This window comes from Oryctolagus cuniculus, chromosome 7 (assembly GCF_051225735.1).
Source record: "Oryctolagus cuniculus isolate XC-2025 breed Fujian yellow rabbit chromosome 7, ASM5122573v1, whole genome shotgun sequence".
Classification (NCBI taxonomy): Eukaryota; Metazoa; Chordata; class Mammalia; order Lagomorpha; family Leporidae; genus Oryctolagus; species Oryctolagus cuniculus.
This window is the reverse complement of record NC_142873.1, coordinates 32,075,210-32,096,210: the sequence shown is the minus strand read 5'-3', so window position 1 is coordinate 32,096,210 and position 21,001 is coordinate 32,075,210. Positions and strand designations below refer to the sequence as shown.

General features: G+C 53.8%; 1 protein-coding gene across 1 annotated transcript in view; it reads right to left on the bottom strand.

Moving 5' to 3' along the window:
* The window catches only part of GPA33 (glycoprotein A33), a 34,621-nt gene that overhangs the window by 8,233 nt on the left and 5,387 nt on the right, over positions 1-21,001 (bottom strand). The window contains exons 2-4 of the mRNA XM_008264138.5: positions 9,297-9,451; positions 6,562-6,778; positions 2,453-2,611 (exon numbers count right to left, since the gene is read on the bottom strand). Of these exons, the coding sequence (XP_008262360.2) occupies positions 2,453-2,611; positions 6,562-6,778; positions 9,297-9,451 (531 nt within the window). The remainder of the gene's footprint in view (positions 1-2,452; positions 2,612-6,561; positions 6,779-9,296; positions 9,452-21,001) is intronic.

Genomic DNA, 21,001 nt, shown 5'->3' with positions numbered 1-21,001 from the left:
CATGAGGATGAGTGTGTCCCACTAGTGCTTTTGTGAGTTCTTATTTGTCCACCTATGAGTGACAGGTATATTTCTCAAATTCATCTGCTTTGGCTGAACCCCCAAGCTGCACCTTCATCCAGCCAGACTTACCCAGGAACTGATAGTTCTCCCAGCCCCTCGTGTCTCACCTGCCCATACAGGTGTGCTCACACCTTCACCTCCTCAGACAGCCATGCTCACTCCCTCACCTGCTCACACAGGAGTGCTCACACCCTCACCTGCCCAGACAGGAGTGCTCACACCCTCACCTGCTCACACAGGAGTGCTCACACCCTCACCTGCTCACACAGGAGTGCTCACACCCTCACCTGCTCACACAGGAGTGCTCACACCCTCACCTGCCCAGACAGGAGTGCTCACACCCTCACCTGCTCACACAGGAGTGCTCACACACTCACCTCCTCACACAGGTGTGCTCACACCCTCACCTCCTCAGACAGCTGTGCTTACACCCTCACCTGCTCACACAGGAGTGATCACACCCTCACCTGCCCAGACAGGTGTGCTCACACCCTTACCTGCTCACACAGGAGTGCTCACACACTCACCTCCTCACACAGGTGTGCTCACACCCTCACCTCCTCAGACAGCTGTGCTTACACCCTCACCTGCTCACACAGGAGTGCTCACACACTCACCTCCTCAGACAGCCGTGCTCAACCCTCACCTGCCCAGACAGGAGTGCTCACACCCTCACCTGCTCAGATAGGAGTGCTCACCCTCACTTGCTCAAACAGGTGTGCTCACACCCTCACCTGCTCATACAGGTGTGCTCACACCCTCACCTGCTCACACAGGAGTGATCACACCCTCACTTGCCCAGACAGGAGTGTTCACACCATCACCTGCCCAGACAGGAGTGTTCACACCCTCACCAGCACAGACAGGAGTGCTCACACCCTCACCTCCTCATACAGGTGTGCTCACACCCTCACCTGCCCAGACAGGTGTGCTCACATGCTCACCTGCGCAGACGGGAGTGCTCACACCCTCACCTGCCCACACAGGAGTGCTCACACCCTCACCTGCTCACACAGGTGTGATCACACCCTCACCTCCTCACACAGCTGTGCTCACGTGCTCACCTGCACAGACAGGTGTGCTCACACCCTCACCTCCTCAGACAGGTGTGCTCACACCCTCACCTGCCCAGACAGGTGTGCTCACACCCTCACCTGCTCACACAGGAGTGCTCACACCCTCACCTGCCCACACAGGTGTGCTCACACCCTCACCTGCCCAGACAGGAGTGCTCACACCCTCACCTGCCCAGACAGGTGTGCTCACACCTTCACCTGCCCAGACAGGAGTGCTCACACACTCACCTGCTCACACAGGAGTGCTCACACCCTCACCTGCCCAGACAGGAGTGCTCACACCCTCACCTGCCCAGACAGGAGTGCTCACACCCTCATCTGCTCAGACAGGTGTGCTCACACCCTCACCTGCCCAGACAGGAGTGCTCACACCCTCACCTGCCCAGACAGGAGTGCTCACACCCTCACCTGCCCAGACAGGTGTGCTCACACCCTCACCTGCCCGGAAAGGAGTGCTCACACCCTCACCTGCCTGACAGGAGTGCTCACACTCTGGCTTCATTTCTAACCTCTTGCTTTCTTCAGCCCATGCTGAACTGAAAATCCTCCTGAAAGTTAACCCAGATGGACATCTTTCAGGCCTGGTCATTAATCTTCAGGAACGCTGGGTGCAGCTTCTGGGCACCAGGGTCCAGGCTCCCCAGGGGAATTCCCAAGCCAGCTGTTCCCAGGCTGTGACAGTGGGGATGTTTACACAGCTCTTTTTTTCCCCAATTTGTTTCCTGACTGTAAGGTCAAATACCAAGTGGTCCAGTACAAAATTAGTCTCCTAGCAACTGTGGCTGAGAATGTGGGCCCCTTGTGGGCTTGATGGTATAAATGGACAGGGCTGTAGAAGGGTGGTGTGGGGTGGGTACAGTCTGAGATGGACTGGTCTGGACAGGGAAAGGGGAAAGGAAACTCCCCATCCTTGGGTGGAGCTGCAGGGTTAGACCTAGGTGTACACCTTAGGACAAAGTCCTAATGGAAATCAAAATAGAACCCAAAGCTTGTGCAGAGAGTGGTGCTTGGTGCCTGCCTCCCAAAGAGCCCCAGGGTGCTGGAGATAAACAAAATGAATAAACATTTCCTGTGGGCCTCCACTGAGTGTGCCGGGTTGGTTTTATTTCTCACAACAGCCTATGGGGCATATGTTCTTATGAGAAGCTGCGACTTAGAGAGACGGCCCAAGAGTGCAGTGGCAACTGCAGGCTGCGACACCGGAGCTGGCCCACTGGGGATCTGATTGGTCAGCCCCTGTCTCCTCCCAGCAGCCCTAACCAATCAGCTGCACCTCCATGTGCAGAGTGGCCCCTCCCTGCTGACCGCCTTACCTAATGACTGGTCCAGTGGCCGCTCCTGGTTCTGCAAGTTGTAGCTCTTCCAGCTGTACTGAGGTGCCGGGGAGCCCTCCTTGGATTCACAGGTCAGCTGGATGTTGTTCCCAATCACGGTCTCTCCCACGATGCCGCAGTCTGGCTTGGAGGGCGGCACTGTGGGGAGGAAGGACCAAGGAGGAGGTGTAAGTCAGGAGGGGCTAAGTGACAGCCCCCTGGCCTGGCAGACCCCACCACACCGCCTGACTCAGGTCAGCGCAGCTCCGGCTGTTGCAGCCAACAGGGGAGTGAACCAGTGGATGGAAGACCTCTCTCTCTCTCTCACTCTCTCTCTACCTCTCTCTGTAACTGTCTTTCAAATAAATAAAATAAATCTTAAAAAAAAAAAAAGGAAAAAGCAGCAGATTGCCACTATCTGTGGCCAGCAAAGCCTGACATGCTGGCCTCGGGCCCTTTGCAGAGAAGATTTCTCCCCTGATTTTGCAGGAAAGGAATCCTCAGGACCCCCGGGACAGAAAGTTCCCCTAAAACGCACACGGGAGTCAATGGCAGGAGGACCCCTTGTAGGAGGGTGCAGAGAGCCCTGGGTCTGGGGGCAGAGGCTGGGGCTCCAGCTCCAGCTCAATCAGGAGCCACGGGCAAGTGTCCCCTCTGGGCCTCGGTCTCCTTGTCCTTATGATGGACCTGGGGAGGATCTTAAAAATCTTTCACTCTAGAGAATGCACGAAGCCATCCCTTGTAAAGCTGCTGTAGGGCCCTGATGTGTCTGCTGACAGCACTGCTTCAGTGATGGGGACGAGCCACACGGACATCTTTTGGGGTGAATGACTATGACATTTGCCTCCCCACCAAGCTATAGGGCGGGGGGGGACAGGTGTTTGAACGCCACTTGGGGCCCCCACACCCCCACAAGGGAGTGCCTGGGTTCCAGTCTCAGCTCTGCTTCTTCTGGGTCCAGTTTCCCCGTAATGTCCCCCCTGGGGGGCAGCACTGAGGGCTCAAGTACAGGAGTCTCTGCCACCCACGTGGGAGACCCGGATGGAGTTCCCAGCACCCAGGTTCAGCCAGGGTGTTTGTGGACAGGACCCCCACCCCCACCCCCACCCAGGGTCTCTGTCTCAAAAACAGACAAGCAAACAAATCAGCCAGGACCGCGAATCAGACAGATCTAGTTCGAATAGCCCCTCTGCACGCGTGCGGGCCGTGATCTCTGATTCCCAGGGGGCTCCTGCTACTCCCAAGCCCAACGCAGCTGGGGGTGAGGAGGGAGTTGAGCTCCCAGGCGTCCTAGATGCCTGCGACTTCCGCTGCAGACGTTAGGGGGCGCCAGAGGCCGGAGAGACGGCCGATCCAGCTCACCGGCATTGCGTACCGGATCCCGGGGTTTCAGGGCTTCCCTGCGGTGCCCTAGACCGGGCTGCACCCCCAGACGAGGGCTCAGGGGTTTCCCGCGAGGTCCCCCAGTGCGATAATTAAAGCCCTTCTGCTTGAAAGTAACCCAGCTGCAAGAACCACCGGGAAAGAAAAATTTTAAAGTTCTTTTACTGGGTTTATTAACATGTATGATACAGGGATCTCTTCTGTTAGAAGCGACACATTGGTTTCTTTTTTTTTTTTTTTTTTTTTTTTTTTGACAGGCAGAGTTAGACAGTGAGAGAGAGAGACAGAGAGAAAGGTCTTCCTTCTGTTGGTTCACCCCCCAAATGGCCGCTACGGCAGGAGCTACACCAATCTGAAGCCAGGAGCCAAGTGCTTCCTCCTGGTCTTCTACGCAGGTGCCCCGCCCAAGCACTTGGGCCATCCTCCACTGCCCACCCAGCCACAGCAGAGAGCTGGACTGGAAGAGGAGCAACCGGGACAGAACCAGCGCCCCAACCGGGACTAGAACCCCGGGTACCGCGCCACAGGCGGAGGATTAGCCTAGTGAGCTGTGGTGCCGGCCAACACGTTGGTTTCATACCACCTTCTCCTTTCGGGTCACCCAGGCCTGGGTGGGGTTGGGGGAGGGGCATGCATCTTTGCCTGGAATCCCTCCCCCCTCAACCAGCTGGAGTCCTGGATAGGAGAGCTAATTAAGACCCCCCAGCTCATGGTGGTGGTGGTGGGGGGGGGGTTGCAGGTTTGTTCGTAGGGAAGAATGGGTAGGAACTCAGTGTCCATGGCCTGACCGGCGACTCCAAGTGTGCAGCTAACACGTGGCCAAGGAAAACCAAGTTGCAGAGGGAGCTTTGTGAGATGCCCTGACTTTACCAAGAGGAAAGAAAGAAAGGGAAGCAGTGTGTATGCTGTGTGTGTGTCTGTGTGCGCACGCGCGTGTGTCTGTGGCCAGCACACGCGGAGAGAAACTGGAAGGACCGCCCATCTAGTAGGGGCCTAAGGAGCACTTGGTTAGCCTGCCCACAGTCCTGGCGCATGTGGTGTGATTCTGGCCACCACCCTCTGTGATTCAGAATAAAATCCACAGTGGGGGATAGGCACAGTGGTTAAGATGGTGCTTGGCTCCACGTCAGGGTCAGCTTCCAGTCCAGGGCGAGTGGGTGATGATTTTAAGTGCTTGGGTCCCTGCCACCCACATGGGAAACCCAGATGGAGTTCCTGGCTCCAGCCCTGGCTGTTGTAAGTATTTGGAGAAGGAACCAGCATTTTAAAAATCTGTGTGTGTGTCTGCCTTTCAAATAAAAATAAGTATTTTTAAACACATAATAAAATATTACATAATAAAAAAATAAAATCCAGTAAGTAAGATAAAGGGAAAAAAAGAAGAAAGAAAAGGAAAAAGAAAAAAAAACCAAACAAAACATTTTAGTGTTGCTGCCTCCCAGGTGATGCCACTTCTATTGGACACAGACAAGGTGTATATTAAAAAGCTTCCAATAAGCCAGCGCCACGGCTCACTTGGCTAATCCTCCACCTGCGGTGCTGGCACCCGGGGTTCTAGTCCCAGTTGGGGTGCCGGATTCTGTCTCGGTTGCTCCTCTTCCAGGCCAGCTCTCCGCTGTGGCCCAGGAGTGCAGTGGAGGATGACCCAAGTCCTTGGGCCCTGCACCCGCATGGGAGACCAGGAGGAAGCACCTGGCTCCTGGCTTTGGATCAGCGCAGTGCCGGCCGTGGCGGCCATTAGGGGAGTATACCAATGGAAGGAAGACCTTTCTCTCTGTCTCTCTCTCACTGTATATAACTCTCTGTTTCTCTCTCTCACTGTCTAACTCTGCCTGGCAAAAAATTTTTTTAAAAAGTTTCCAATAACCTTGACTTTCTGTCTGTGGTTTCCTTTCTCTGGGTGTCGTATAAGAATGTGGATTTGAGGAACCTGCAATGCCAGCCTCCCGTGTGGGCATGGGTTCCAGTCCCAGCTGCTCCATTTCTGATCTAGCTCCCTGCTAGTGCACCTGGGAAAGCAGTGGAAGATGGCCCAAGTGCTTGGGTGCCTGTACCCATGTGGGAGACCTGGAAGAAACTCCTGGCTCCTGCTTTTGGGTTAGCCCAGCTCCAGCCATTGCGGCCATTTAGGAAGTGAACCAGTGGATGAAAAGAATCTCTTCTCTCTCTCTAACTCTGTCTTTCAAATGAATTAATTAAGAAGAGAGAGAGAGAAAGTGGATATAAAGGTAGGTGACCCTTCAGATCTGCTATGGACTCTGGTAAGTGGTTGCTGTCTAAGAATGTTTGCTGCTGACATGAGTACTTCCAAAGCAGTGGCTCCTAGTTGGCAGTGCGCCTGCGGGGCTGGGGTGGGGCGGTGGTGGCGTGAAAGCTCACTGCCTGGCCGGGAGTCAGCGTGCAGGTGGGACTCAGAATACCAAGCGGAGGCACCATCAGGGTCATTGCAATAGGATGTAGGGTTTTCCTTTTCCTTCTCCTTAGTGAGCCTGGCATGAACAGAGAAGGGGTTGAAGTGAGGGCAAGAACAGACAGAGCAAGGAGCCACTCCAGATTGGCCTTCTCTGCTCTTGGGAGCTGCCTGCTGCAGGGAAGAGGTCAAAGGGCTTGGGAAAGCTCCCTGCAGGCCAGGCCAGGGCAGGTGGCTGGGCCCCCTGTCGGCAGGGGCTGGCTCTGGCTTTCTCTGGTACTACCGGACAACTCGCTCGAGAGATGCAAATACTCACCGAGGACCAGGAGGCGGACGCGCGACTTGGAGGTGCCTTCCAGGTCTGTCAACAGGGTGACTGAGCACTCGTAGGTGCCGTTGTCATCCATGGTGAGCTGCCCGATGGTGACCGAGGCGTCTGACTGCTCGGCGTTGGCCGATATGTTGGCGCGGTTCTGGTAACGGTCCCCGTAGATGTAGGTTTTCTCTAAAAAGTTCCAGATGACCACTTTTTCCTGGGAGGAAGCAGAAATCCACGTGGTCATCACCCCACAGACCTGACCTTGAGCCCTCTCGCCCACCATCCCCAGAGCCCGGAGCACAGACTGGACGGTGGCTCTGAGCCGTCAGCTCTCACCCCTGGTACCCGAGGTGGATTCCTTTCGCTGTATCTACTTATACTTGGTTCTCAGTGGAAATACTGCAAGGTTAGCACGTGGCAGGGTGGGCAGACAGGCAGCCCTCACCACAGGAGCACACGAGAGGGAACGGGGCTGACACAGGTGGCGACACAGGTGGCACTGTCACCTTGGGCATCGCTCGTGCCCCTTCTGTTCCAGCCCCTGTCTGTTCCCACTCGTTCAGCCGATGAATATTTGCAGAGCAGCTGCTGTGGACCAGCCATCGTGCGAGGCAGTCACCCTTCGTTCTGAGTCCATCTTTCAAGCCAACAGTCCCCAACCTAACACTTCCGGGTACCTGACCTTGCACAAAATGTTTGACAGCTCCTCCACCAAATGCAAACGATAGTCATCTTAACGGCACCAATCTTGTGAAGACTGGCAGGGTGGGCGGGGAGGCAGTTCCTAACTCAGAAGCAAGCGTGAGTCGACGGGGCTGACGCAGAGCCAGCACTGCTCCTCCTGACACCTTGGCCAGGAGGTACTGTTAGGTACTGTTAGGGCCTTGCCTGCCATGATGCTTTATGTAAGTGTTTTAAAAAATGAGACAGAGAGGGCCGGCGCCGTGGCTCAATAGGCTAATCCTCCACCTTGCGGCGCCGGCACACCGGGTTCTAGTCCCGGTCGGGGCGCCGGATTCTGTCCCGGTTGCCCCTCTTCCAGGCCAGCTCTCTGCTATGGCCAGGGAGTGCAGTGGAGGATGGCCCAGGTGCTTGGGCCCTGCACCCCATGGGAGAACAGGAAAAAGCACCTGGATCCTGGCTCCTGCCATCGGATCAGCGCGGTGCGCCGGCTGCAGCGGCGGCCATTGGAGGGTGAACCAACGGCAAAGGAAGACCTTTCTCTCTCTGTCTCTCTCTCTCACTGTCCACTCTGCCTGTCAAAAATTAAAAAAAAAAAATGAGACAGAGATAAATGTACTGATGTATAGAAAGAGCCCAAGATATATTAAGAGGGAAAAAGCCCAGGGGCTGGCATTGTGGTGTAGCAGATAAAGCCTCTGCCTGCAATGCCAGCACCCCATATGGGCACTGGTTCAAGTCCCAGCTGCTCCACTTCCAGTCACTCCCTGATAATGCATCTGGGAAAGCAGTGGAAGATGGCACAAGTGCTTAGACCCATGTACCCATGTAGGAGACCTGGAGGTGGCTCTGAGCTTGGCCATTGCAGCCATTTGGAGAGTGAATTAGCAGATGGAAGACATTCTCTCTCTCTTTCTCTCTCTCCCCCCCACTCTCTTTCTCTCTTCTCCCTCTCCCTCTCTCACTCTCCGTGTGACTTTGCCTTCCAAATAGATAATAAATATTTAAAAAACAGAAGTCCAGTGCAGAGCAGTATGTATGCGATGTATACAGGCAGACATATTTATACTTATATATGTAATAGTGGTCTTCAAAAGTCTGTGGAAAATGTGCATCCTGAAAAAAAAGCATGAATCCCCCAAATTTTGCACCGAACTAAGCTTATTTTTAATTCCAGTTTTCCATGCACTGTTTAAAAATTTATTTTATTTATTTGAAAGAAAAGAAAGATGAAAGAGAGAAAGAGAAAGAGAGAGAGAATGAGCAAGCTTCCACCCTCTGGTTCCCTCCTCAATGCCCATAACAGTCAAGGGTGAGGCCAAGCCAGAGCTAGGAGCCAGGAACTCAATCCAGCGCTCTCTTGAGAATGGCAGAGCCCAAAGTACTTTTGCCATCACCTGAAGAAAGATGGAATCAGGAGTGGAACTGGGACTTGAATCCAGGCACTCTGATACACTCTGATGCCTCTGTGAAGTGCCCCCACAGTGTGCAAATACATAACTATGCTTATGCATGCCTGGCCGGGGTGGAGGAGAGTGTGTGTGTGTTGGGAGTGGGGGTAGGGAACAGAGATTAGGATGTGGAAGCAAGGTAGGAGAGGGAGGGGTAGGAAGGGACTTTTCAATGTACACTTTTTTGATGTTTTGATTTGTGAATCATGGATTATATTATCTATTTAAACATAAATATAGAAAACAACGCTCCATCATACACTCTAAAAGAAGATAAATAGGAAAAAAAATCCACTTCATAAAAGTAAAATTTGGCCTAAGAGTGAGGCTAAGCCTAAGGAGTGGCCAACTAGAACAACACAAGGTAGATCATTCCAGAATGGCCATTAGAAAGATAACTTAGGGCCATTGACTTCTTCAGATTAAAGGTAGAACAATCTGGATCCAACATTCACCGCTGCTTCCTCACCCACCCAGCTGAGATGCTAATGCTTATCCAGCTAACATGTATCGTAAGACTTTACGGTGTTTGCCTTCCAAGAGGTCATGGTCAAGTGATAATAATTTCCATGACACCCCCAGCCTCTTAAGGCTCCTTACTGAATGGCTCCGCAGAAGCTTGTCCCATTGGATCAATCCTTCTCGGGTGGAGGAAGTAGTCTGGTAGGTGCACGGAAGGGTGACGCTCTTCCCCCGGGCAGCCCGAATGACTTCCTGTGGGGTTTCCACGGAGATGCCTCGCACTGTCACCCACACTGGAAAGAAAGTAGGAAGCGGGAGAGAAAAATGAAACGGCATGGGCACTCAGGGTCGTTGCTCACGGGACGTCTGAGGAGCAGCCTTGCTCTTCCCGCCACATCTGGTCTCGCTACAATGGAGATGGATCTTGGCCGTGGTACTCCATCTGCTCGCCAAGGCCGGGGTGAAAGCAAACACGTGTGCCCTGGTCGGCCTTCCCTCCCCGCCTCAGCATCACGAAGGGGTCGCTGCCGTGGTGGTGAAAGTCTGCCTTTGAACTTCAGCCCTGCCTCCTAGCAGCTGCATAAACCTGCCTAAGCCTCAGTTTACTCGTGGGTAAGAATGGGAGTCCTGATGCTTACTTCCCAGAGTTGTTGGGGACCCGAAAGCAGATAATATGCATCGGTATTTTTTCTTAGTGCCTGGCACATATACATTTAAAGAATAGGATTACATCAAGGTCAAGCACTAGAAGGTTTTCCCAGAGAAGTTTTTATGCAAGTGTCTCAGATACAAGTAACAAAAGAGGGCAGGCACTCTGGCATCTCCAATCTCACCACCCCTCTCACCCTGTGGCTCTCGTCGGGAGGTGGGCTCCAAGTCCCCCTTCCTTGAATCTGGGTGGGCTTTCACTTGGCCTGGTCCTCTGCAGATGCTGCCCAGGAAGCCCCGCCTACACTCGGTAAGGGAGCTAGGCCAGGTCAGGGCCTGTAGGACTCCCCCTGTGGTGTTTGGGACAGCCGACTGCATCGCTTGGACGTGGGGCTGTGCAAACCCAGCCTCCAGCTATTCCCACTGATGACAAGGGGTTCAGAACTGGGATTTCCATTTCCAAAGTGAAGATTCATGAGTAAAATCAATATTTTTATTGGGGCCAGCATGTGGTGCAATGGGTTAAGTCATCACCTGTGATGCCAGCATCCCATATGAGCCCTGGTTGGAGTCCCGGCTGTTTCATTTCCAGTCCAGCTCCCTGATAATATATATGGGAAAGCAGTAGAAGATGGCCCAAGTGCTTGGGGCCCTGCACCCACATGGGAGATCCAGATGGAGTTCCAGGCTCCTGTCTTTGACCTGGCCCAACCTCGGTAACTGTGACCATTTGGGAAGTGAACCAGAGGTTGGAAGACCTCTCTGTCTCTCTCCATGTCTCTCCCTGAGTGTGCCTTTCAAATAAATAAGTCTTTTTTTTAAGATTTATTTATTTATTTGAAAGGCAGAGTTACAGAGAGGCAGAGGTAGAGGTAGAGGCAGAGGCAGAGAGAGAGAGAGAGAGAGAGGTCTTCTATCCGCTGGTTCACTCCCCAATTGGCTGCAACAGCCAGAGCTGGGCAGATCAAAGCCAGGAGCCAGGAGCTTCTTCCAGGTCTCCCACACGGGTGTAGGGGCCCAAGCACTTGGCCCATCTTCTACTGCTTTCCCCGGCCATAGCAGAGAGCTGGATCAGAAGTGGAACAGCCAAGACTAGAACCAGTGCCCATATGGGATGCTGGCACTGCAGGTGGCGGCTTTACCTGCTATGCCACAGTGCCGGCCCCATTAAATAAATAAGAATTAAAAAAAAATCATTCTGAGTGATGTGACATGAGTAGATAGGCAAAGCATGAGGAACAAGAGTAAAAGCAGGGAAATCACGCTAGAAGGGATTTCAAGAGGCCAGGTGAGGGCCCACGATGGTTTGCACATGGGTGATGGTGGTGGAGGCATTGAGAAGTCATCCCAAATGGAATGTAGGTAGAAAGTAGAGCTGGGACAGGCACTGCGGCACAGTGGGTTAAAGCCCCAGCCTGCAGCACAAACATCTCATATGGGCACCAGTTTGAGTCCTGGCTGCTCATCTTCCAATCCAGCTCTCTGGGAAAGCAACAGAAGATGGTCCAAGTCCTTGAGCACCTGCACCCACATGGGAGACCCAGAAGAAGCTCGTGGCTCCTGACTTCGGATCAGCTCAGCTCTGGCCATTGCGGTCTTCTGGGGAGTGAAGCAGCAGATTTAAGACCTCTCTCTCTGGCTCTACCTCTCTCTCCAACTCTGTCTTTCAAATAAATAAAAATAATTCTTAAAAAAAAAAAAAAAGTAGAGCCCATAGGGTTTGATTGCAGACTAGAGGTTGTATTTAGAGGAGAAGAGGAGGAGGCGGAGGTAAATTCCAGGATTTAGCCTGAGCCACTGGAACAAGGTGACTGTCATTCACTGAGTCGGCCCTGGCGGAGGGAGGCACAGCTCTCAGGCGGAAGAGCATGAGTCTGGCTGGGGCCACATGAGGTGTGAGGTGCTCAGCAGCCTTCCCAGCGGAGTTCTTAAAGAGGCAGCGTGGTGAGCCTGGAGTCCCATGGGGCAGTGGGAAGACAGACACATCCCTGACGCTCTCAGTTGGCCATCACTGTAGACCAGAGGATACTCAGAGGGAGAAGAGAAGACAGGGAAGGCAGTTGGGACTGGACCCTGGAGCCACTGCAGTTCTTAGTTGTGGGGATGAGGGGAAGAACTGCCCAGGGTGAGAACCAAAGAAAGTTTTCCCAGAGGCCAAGCAGCAAGTGGGTTTCATGAAGATAAGGGGGCCAGTTGCCCCAATGCTGCTGGTGTGTCCACCAGGGAGCTGAGGGGATGGAGGGCTGAGAGGGCTCCTCTGGACTGGCAACATGAAGGAGATCTTGGCAGGAGCAGATGCTGTGGAAGGGTGAGGACGGAGCCCGGATGCAGTGGTTTCAAGAGCAAGTGGTACAAGGAGAAGTAGACTCACTCGCTGGAAAGAGCAGAGGGAAAGGGCCAGAGGAGCTAAAGAAGGCTGGAGGATCAAGAGGGATTTGTGCCTTGTTAAAGTACACACCTACGGGGGTGGGTGTCATGGCACAGAGGGTTGAGCTGCTGTGTTGGATGCCAACATCCCATATCAGAGCTTCACTTCCAGTCCTGGCTGACCCACCGCCAATCCAGCTCCTTGCCAGTGCACCTGGGAGCCAGCAGATGATGGCCCAAATATTTGGGTCCCTTCCACCTGTATGGGAGACCTGGTTGGAGCTCCTGGCTCCTGGTTTCCATTGACTTTGTCCAGTCTTGGAGGTTGTGGGCATTTGGGAAATGAACTGGCAGATAGATCTCTCTCTCTCTCTCTCTCTCTCTCTCTCTCTCCTCTGTCTCTGTCTCCTCTATCTCTATCTCCTCTATCTCTTTCTGCCTTCAAATAAATAAATACATATCTTGTTTAAAATTTACTATGTGTCTGATGATTTTTAAAAATATATTTTTGACACTGTTTTTTTGACAATGAGAAAGAACCAAGAAAAAATGAAGACATAAATGATGTTATTTTTTAAAAAAGATTTATTTGAAAGGCAGAGTTACCAAAAGAGAGGGAGGGACAGAGAGAGAGAGAGAGAGAGAGAGAAGTCTTCAATCCACTGGTTCACTCCCCAAATGGTCACAATGGCCAGGGCTGGACCAGACAAAGGCCAGAGGCCAGGACTTCTTCCTGGTCTCCCAAGTGGGTGCAGGGGCCCAGGGACTTGGGGCATCTTCCACTGCTTTCCCAGGTGTATTATTAGGGAGCTGGATTGGCAGTGGAGCAGCCAGGACTCTAACAGGTACTCACATGGGATGCTGGCATTGTAGGTGGCAGCTTAACTCTCTTTGCTACAGTGCCGGCCTTAGAAATGAAGTTCTTCTAGGCAAATGGGGCTGTGAGTAGGGGCTAAGGGAAGGCAGCCCTTAGGAAGGACCCGAGACCACCCGCCCACAGTAACAGGACATGGGGTTGGTAGCTTTGGTGGTAGGACTGAGCACAATTTCCTTCTGACTGCTCCTGGGATGAGAGTACAGCATAAAGAAGGCAAAAGTGTTGCTGACGATGCCGGCTGTCACCCAGCTCAGATACCACTGTCCAATCAGAGTTTCCATTGGATTCACACACTTCCCTTTTAAAATGCAAATAGCTGTCTGGGAAGAGTTAAAGCATCAGGGCTGTCCCTATTTAGCATGAGGTACTTCTGAAGTGAAAAACAGCCCCCTGTGCATGGGGTACGGCTTTCGCCTCCTCGGCACCCATACCAGGAGCTGCGGAGAACTGGTTCAGATGGTCTCTGCCCAAGTTGCTGATGCCTCCCACATGGCCAAGGCTCGTCAAATGACCCTCAGCATCACCGGCAGTCTCGCTGCCACCTTCAATGGTCATTGTCATTACTAACAGGGGACCCCTCCCCAGGAGGTGTCCGCTTGAGCAAGCTCTTCTGTTGCCACCTGCCCAGGACCAGCTCAGCTCCCTCGCGTGTTTAGAGAGCCCTCCTGTGCACCGTGTGCTCCAGGCCTGGAGACAGTCACGGCCACTGCCACTGAGCCCACGTCACCTCTTCCACCCTTGCCTGGGCCCGTGTTCCTTGTCAACCCTTGAGACCCTTCTCGGGCCTCTCCATGGCCTGCATAACCACCGCCTTCTTATCAGCCCTTCCAGAAGTTGCTACTCAGGGACTGCTACTGGCAGAACCCTAGTGCCCATGCACTGTGTGTGTGTGTGTGTTTTTTTTTTTTAAGATTTTATTTATTTATTTGAGAGGCAGAGTTATAGACAGTGAGAGGAAAAGATAGAAAGAAAGGTCTTCCATCCTCTGGTTCACTTCCCAAATGGCTACAACGGCCAGAGCTGGGCTGATCTGAAGCCAAGAGCCAGGAGCTTCTTCCGGGGCTCCCATGCAGGTACCGGGGCCCAAGGACTTGGGCCATCTTCCACTGCTGCTTGCTCAGGCCATAGCAGAGAGCTGGATCAGAAGTGGAACAGCCGGGACTCGAACCGCTGCCCATTTGGGATGCCGGCACTGCAGGCAGAGACTTAGCCCACTATGCCGGAGCGCCAGCCACACCCATGCATTGTTGATTCCCCACTCTGTGGAGGTATCTGATGGCAATAATTCTCACTGCTGTACTAAAGAGAACCAACCCTCCCAGTCATCCCTCCAGACAAGCGTGAGCGTAATTCTCTGCTTACTACGGATGAAGGGATTCATACACCAACTGACAAAGAAAGGAAAATGAGCCGATAGATGGAGCAGGAATTCTCAGCACCTGAGAGTCCCGTGTTACAGGAGTCACAACCCCACGGAGGCATCAGACAGGAATCACACAGGTAACTATAGGTATTTTTGCCTTTATTCTAATGTTCTCCTCATGTTTTTTTCTCCCTATTGTATAAATGGAAAATTGAAGTTCTGAGAAGCTAAGCAGTTTGCTCTGTCTAGATAGACAGCTGACAGACAGTACAGCTGCTGTCAAGTTTGTCTCAAGGAGGCAGCCCCAGGGCCACACAGGTCTTACGGAAAATGTCTCCACTCTCGCGAGCAGCACTGACAATTCTGTCCTTTGTGTCACCCACTCGGCGTGAGCACCTGCCTCCTGGTCTTTCTCATTACGCAAGATGGGAGCATGGCCAGGAGCACAGACCCTGGAGCCCAACTCTTCCAGCCTAGCGTCCTCCTTCTTACCTTTCCTCGCTGTGAAACCTCAGGGCAAAGTGATCAAGGCGCCTGCAAGCCCAGAGGGGAGGGCTTTGTCCTGGCTGCCTACACATCTGATTCCTAGACTACCTCACATCCCCCACCGCCCCCAGCCCCGCCCCGTCCAGAACTCAGACGTGCTTTCTGCCATCCGTTGGCAGGTGTTTAACCTGTGCCTACTGCACAGAACCAGCTCCCTGCTCTGTTCTAGGAGGTAAGATAGATGCCCACAAATCATCCTGTTACCCTGGCAGAGTTTATGGGCATAGACTACACTCGTACACACAGTCAAGTCATCTCACCCAAACTCCACGTCCAGTATTTGCTGTCAGAAGAAATAGCAATGTAACCTTTTTGTAGGAGAAGGCCGAGGGCTGGCAACAGCCGTGGAAAGACACCCGGTGTTGGCCAGTGCCTCATGGTTCTCGGGGGCTTCACATCCTTGTCATGGGGAGCCCCTGCCAGATGAAACAGGCCCGACTGTCTGGATTCCAAAAGTCCTGACTGCGCGCTGCCCAGGAGGGCAATCACTCCTATGACCTCCCTTTCCCCTCTTAACTGTCCCCGACTTGGAAGCATCCCTCTGATGCTTGTATTCCCAAGTCTGTACCGCTGTGTCCCTGGAGCACACTTGGTCCTGACCGTTCCAGGAGTTAAATGCACAGGTTCTGGAGCTAGAACCCCTCCCTTGTAACTCCAGGTCCTGCACTAGTGAAAGTTAAACCTTAGCTCTCGGTCGCCCAGTCCTCTCCTGAAAAGTGGCTGTGTGCGGATTAACGTCACCCACTCCCCATGAGTATTTGCCTCCTAGTCCTCATGTCTTAGGAGACCTTATTATGCAACAGGTAGCATGGCCAGGAGCGCAAACACTGGAGCGAAATTGTCCTGGCTGCCGACCTCCTTCTTACTTTTCCCTGCTGTGTGACCTTGAGCTACTCCTGTGCCTTCTCTGTGCCTCAGCTTCCTCTGCTGTACAAATGAAGAGAATCGCGCTATGTAACTCAAGCTTTGGGTGAGGGCTGAAAACTTAACCCAGAGAGACTTGTGTTCACGTCACGTGGCTGCCGTTTACCCTGGCACAGAAGCACGCGCGCGGCAAGCACTCTGCTGATTCTCCCCCATCACCCTCTGGTTCCTGTATCTTCATAGTCCCAGGGCTCAGCAAAATGCCTAACCCTTATGGGGTGCTCAAGGAAGTGCTCTTTGACAGCAAATGAAGGAGGTTCAGAGAACGTAAGCTTAAAGGATGGGTGGCTTTATACCCAGACAACAAGTGAAAGAACCTGTCGCATGGGGCCACTATTTAACAGAGAGGTTAAAACTCCCGTTAAGATGCATGGGTTCTATGGGTGCCAGATTCTGTCCCGGTTGCTCCTCTTCCAGTCCAGCTCTCTGCTGTGGCCCGGGAAGGCAGTGGAGGATGGCCCAAGTGCTTGGGCCCTGCACCCACATGGGAGACCAGGAGGAAGCACCTGGCTCCTGGCTTTGGATCGGCGCAGCGCCGGCCATAGTGGCCATTTGGGGGGTGAACCAACGGAAGGAAGACCTTTCTCTCTGTCTCTCTCTCTCACTGTCTCTAACTCTACCTTAAAAAAAAAAAAAAAAAAAAGATGCATGGGTTCAATGCCTGCCTCCAGCTTCCTGCTAATGCAAATCCCGGGAGGCCACAGTGACGGCTCAAGTGCTTGGGGTCCTGTCCCCTAACATTTGAGACGAGGCTTCAGTCCCTAGCTCCTGACTTCAGCCCAGATCGGGCCAACCCCCACCTCCGTGGACGGCAGAGGAGTAACGCGGTGAGTGGCAGTGGCTGTGTCTCTGTGTGTCTCTCTGCCCCTCAGATTTGAAAAGAAAGAAAACACAAAAGCAGACATCCCAGGGATTGGTAGAAATCCCGCCCCCCCAAGTAAAAGAAAGGACTTCAGGAGAACGGAAGCTGAGTGGAGCGAGGCCTCAGATGGAAAAGAGGTCATTTACCCTCCCCAAGGGGGTGGGGCCTGGAGCCCCAGCTGGAGGCCACGAAGATTGCTTGTAAATAATTAAGGTTTGTTAAGAAGATAATAAACTGTCTCTCGGGAGCCTAACGGAAAGTAATACATCCGTAATACATCCGAGGAGGGTAATGAAATGCCTGATGGAACTGGCAGCTGGAGGCACACACAGCACACCAGGGGAGCCCTTGGGAAACTGGCAGCCGTGCCCTCCACTTAGGAAGAGCCGCTCCCTCGGAGAAACTGCCTTCTTGGCAGGGCAGGAGCCGCTGGAAGCCCCCCCCCCCAGGACTAGCTGCCCCCCCCCCCCCCCCCCCGCTGTTGAGGAAGTGCTGGTCTCCAGGGAGAACCATCGCTTTGCACCTGAATCCATGCCCAGGTGGGAACAGGCCTTGCAGGCTTGCTACCTGGCAGCTGGGGGAGGCAGGGCTGTTTGGATCTCAGTGAATGTTTGTTGACGGGATCTTCAGGACACTATAAATCCGGAGCGAGTCGGTGCATTTCAGCTTAAGCCCTAGCTGAGTGGCTGCGCTGGGAAAGGGAACAGAGGCTTGTTCGGGTCCCCCACCCTGGGAGCTCACCCAGACTGCCCAGCCCCTGGTGCTGGCTGGCTCTTCTGCACAGGTTGTCCTCACATGTGTACAGACTGTGCCCCCACAGCAGACGGCCAGCTCCCCTGGCCGTAATCTGTATCTCAGACTCCGGTGTCCACCACTCACTGGCTTCACCCCCGCAAACTGGATACTAATGAGTCCTTGTGAACGGAGTGGTTTGTGGCCCAACACCTGCCCAGGAAGGAGTCAGCGGTCATGATCAGCCTGTACCCTAATGGAGCCTAATTAAGTATTAATGTGCAAGTGTTAAGAGGGGAGGGGGGAGGGGGGAGGTGTAGGGAGAAGGGAGAGAAGAGGGCCAAGTTAAAATCACTGAGAGGGGCCAGCACTGTGGCGTAGTGGGTAGGGCTGCTGCCTGCAGCGTCAGCATCCCATATGGGTGCTGGTTTGAGTCCCTGCTGCTCCATTTCTGATCCAGCTCTCTGCTGTGGCCTGGGAAAGCAGTAGAAGATGGGCCAAGTCCTTGGGCCCCTGCACCTGCATGGGAGACCCAGAAGAAGCTCCTGTGCTCCTAGTTTCGGGTCGGCACAGCTCCGGCCGCTGCAGCCAGCTGGAGAGTGAACCAGCAGGTGGAAGACCTCTCACGCGCGCTCTCTCTCTCTTTCTCCCCCTCTGCCTCTGCCTTTCAAATAAATAAATATTAAAAAAAAATCAGAGAGAGACAGGGCCAGCGTTGCAGAAGCAGCGGTCACCATGCTCTGCCCACGGCCCAGGCCGGGTGTTTATGACGTCCCTGACTCATCAGGGGCCGGAAAGGAGGAAGTGAACCAAAGGTCCCTGGGTAGCAGTGGGGGGGGGGGGGGGGGCGGGACTCAGGAAGGAAGCAGGCACCAAGTGTGACAGCTGGTGCTGTGGGCAGAGAGGCAGACAAGGAACGCAGCCTGAGCACCTTCTGTGGGTGGTCTGGGAGATGCTAAACTTCACTTCCGAACCCAATCCATCCTCCATCCGCTGCCTGGGTAGTGAATTCACCAGTCAGTGGCCGCACAAAGCTCCCACAGAACGCAGGTTGTGAACCTCCCCTATTGCCTCCCTAGCCAGTCCCTGTTAGCCGTCACACCCCGGGAAGGGCCTAAGACAGGTGATGTTGAGAGGACCTGGTGAGCTTAGGGAAGTGGAGCCTGGGGAGAAGCAGCAGCATTGGAAGGAAGCGGGCAAGCGCGGAAGGCAGGGAGGAGACAGAGCGAGCCCACTGGCCGCCCGCCAGGTGTGCAAGGCCAGGCGACAGCCAGCCAGCAAGTGTGGTCCCGGCACAGCGCCGGGCCTCGGGCAGACACCAGCGGGCAGAGACGGACACAGTTCCTGCTCCCACGGTGTTCAGTCCCTGAGTGAGTCACAGGGCAATTAGTAAGTCCTCCCAGGAGAGAGGTAAACAATCACGCTTCATAAGGATTGCACATTGAATGAAAGGCAACAACAGACGGAGGACTGGGGAAAAAGCAGATGCTGTCCTGGAAAGTTTTTTTTTTTTTTTTAAGATTTTATTTATTTACTTGAAAGTCAGAGTTACACAGAGAGAGGGAGGGAGAGAGAGAGAGAGAGAGAGAGAGAGAGGTCTTCCATCTGTTGGTTCACTCCCCAGATGGCAGCAATGGCCAGAGCTGCACCGATCTGAAGGCAGGAGCCAGGAGCTTCTTCCAGGTCTCCCACACGGGTGCAGGGACCCAAGGACTTGGGCCATCTCCCACTGCTTTCCCAGGCCATAGCAGAGAGCTGGATAGGAAGTGGAACAGCCGGGACTCGAACCAGCACCCATATGGGATGCCGGCACTGCAGGCAGCGGCTTTACCCTCGATGCCACAGCGCCGGCCCCTGGAGCAGGAGGGCACTGCAGAGAAGGAGCCTGGTGGGATTGGGGTGAGAAGGGCACTGGGCAGCGGCCAGGCTGGGAGAAGGTAGAGCATGTTCCAGAACCAAAACCAAGCCGGTTGGGGCGATGGTACCAAGCGGTGGCTTGGGGATGTGTGACACCCCAGGGGCATATCTTTAGTCTCCTGCTACCACTCCACACAAACATGCAGGCCAAGTAAGATGAGCCTACTGATCCCGTCAGGGCAGCTGAGGACAAGTCCCACGGTCTGCTCCCTTTCAGCCAGCTTGCATGCAGCTCCTCCCCACCAAAACCCTCCCAACAGAAGCAACTCTAGGAACCCAGCCATGCACGCTGGGTGCAAGCCGAATAGACCATGAGCATGAGAGGCAGGAGAGGAGAGAGAAGTGAACAGATTGAAGAGACGTTGGAGAGCTAACATTATCAAGGCATAGGTGGCCTGAATTTTTAAGTCAGGAAGGAAGAGATTGAGGGCGGGAGGGCAATTTTAAAATATGGTGGGGGCTGGCGCTGTGGTGTAGCGAGTAAAGCCACCGCCTGCAGTGCCAGTATCCCATATGGGCGCCGATTCAAGTCCTGGCTGCTTCACTTCCAATCCAGCTCTCTGCTATGGCCTGGGAAAGCAGTGGAAGATAGCACAAGGACCTGCACCTGCAGGGAGACCCGGAGGAAGCTCCTGGCTCCTGGCTTCGGATGGGCGCAGCTCCAGCTGTTGCAGCCATCTGGGGAGTGAACCAACAGATGGAAGACTCTCTCTCTCTCTCTACCTCTGCCTTTCTGTAACTCCGCCTTTCAAACAAATAAATAAATCTTTTAAAATTGAAAAAATAAATTAAAAAATAAACTACAGTGCCTATACTCTGAGGCTCTTCTCATACAGAGACGGAGTTCAGGCCCTCTCCTTGGGTCGGGCTCTGTGACTGTTTGACCTACAGAGCAGAGTGGAAGGCAGTGTCCACCTCCTGCCTCCCTGGGCGTCTGCTCTTAAACTCCAGCCACCATGCTGGGAGAAAGCCTGGGCTTCCCTGGGGAGAGGCCACAGACAGAGGAACCAGAATCGGCACCAGCTCTCCAGCCACCAAATGCACCATCTTGGAAGTGGATCTTGCAATCCCAGCTCAGCCACCCGAGCTGACACTGATTGGAGCAAGGACCAGTGGGTCCCTGTGCAGCCCTAACCAAACTGCAGGTTTGAGAGCACAAGAAATGATTATTATGGTCTTTAGTTACTGGATTTGGGGGGAGGGCGTTTTATCCCATGGCAACAGAAAATGTAGCAGATGTCTGCTGGGTTTCTCGCTTTCCCTCCTAGATGGCTAAGGGTGCCACTTATCAAGACAGAGATCGCTGGGAAAGACCCCGCCTTGGGGTCATAGATCACAAGTCTTGCTTTCAGTTTGTGAGTCTGGAACGCTGGGAGATATCTAAGTGGAGAGTGCTGTGGGCTGTTGGACCTGTGGGATTCCCAGCTCAGGGGAGCGTGCAGGTTGTGAGTCAGCGTGGAGGCAGTGGGCGGAGCTGCAGCTGGGAGAGGAGCCAGCCCTGTGCCTGAAGAGCTCTGACCGCTCCACAGGGCGGAGGAGAGCCAGGCTGTAAAGGGGACAGGAAGGGTGAGGCCAGCCGTGGAGGAGAACCAGGAAAGGATGCATCA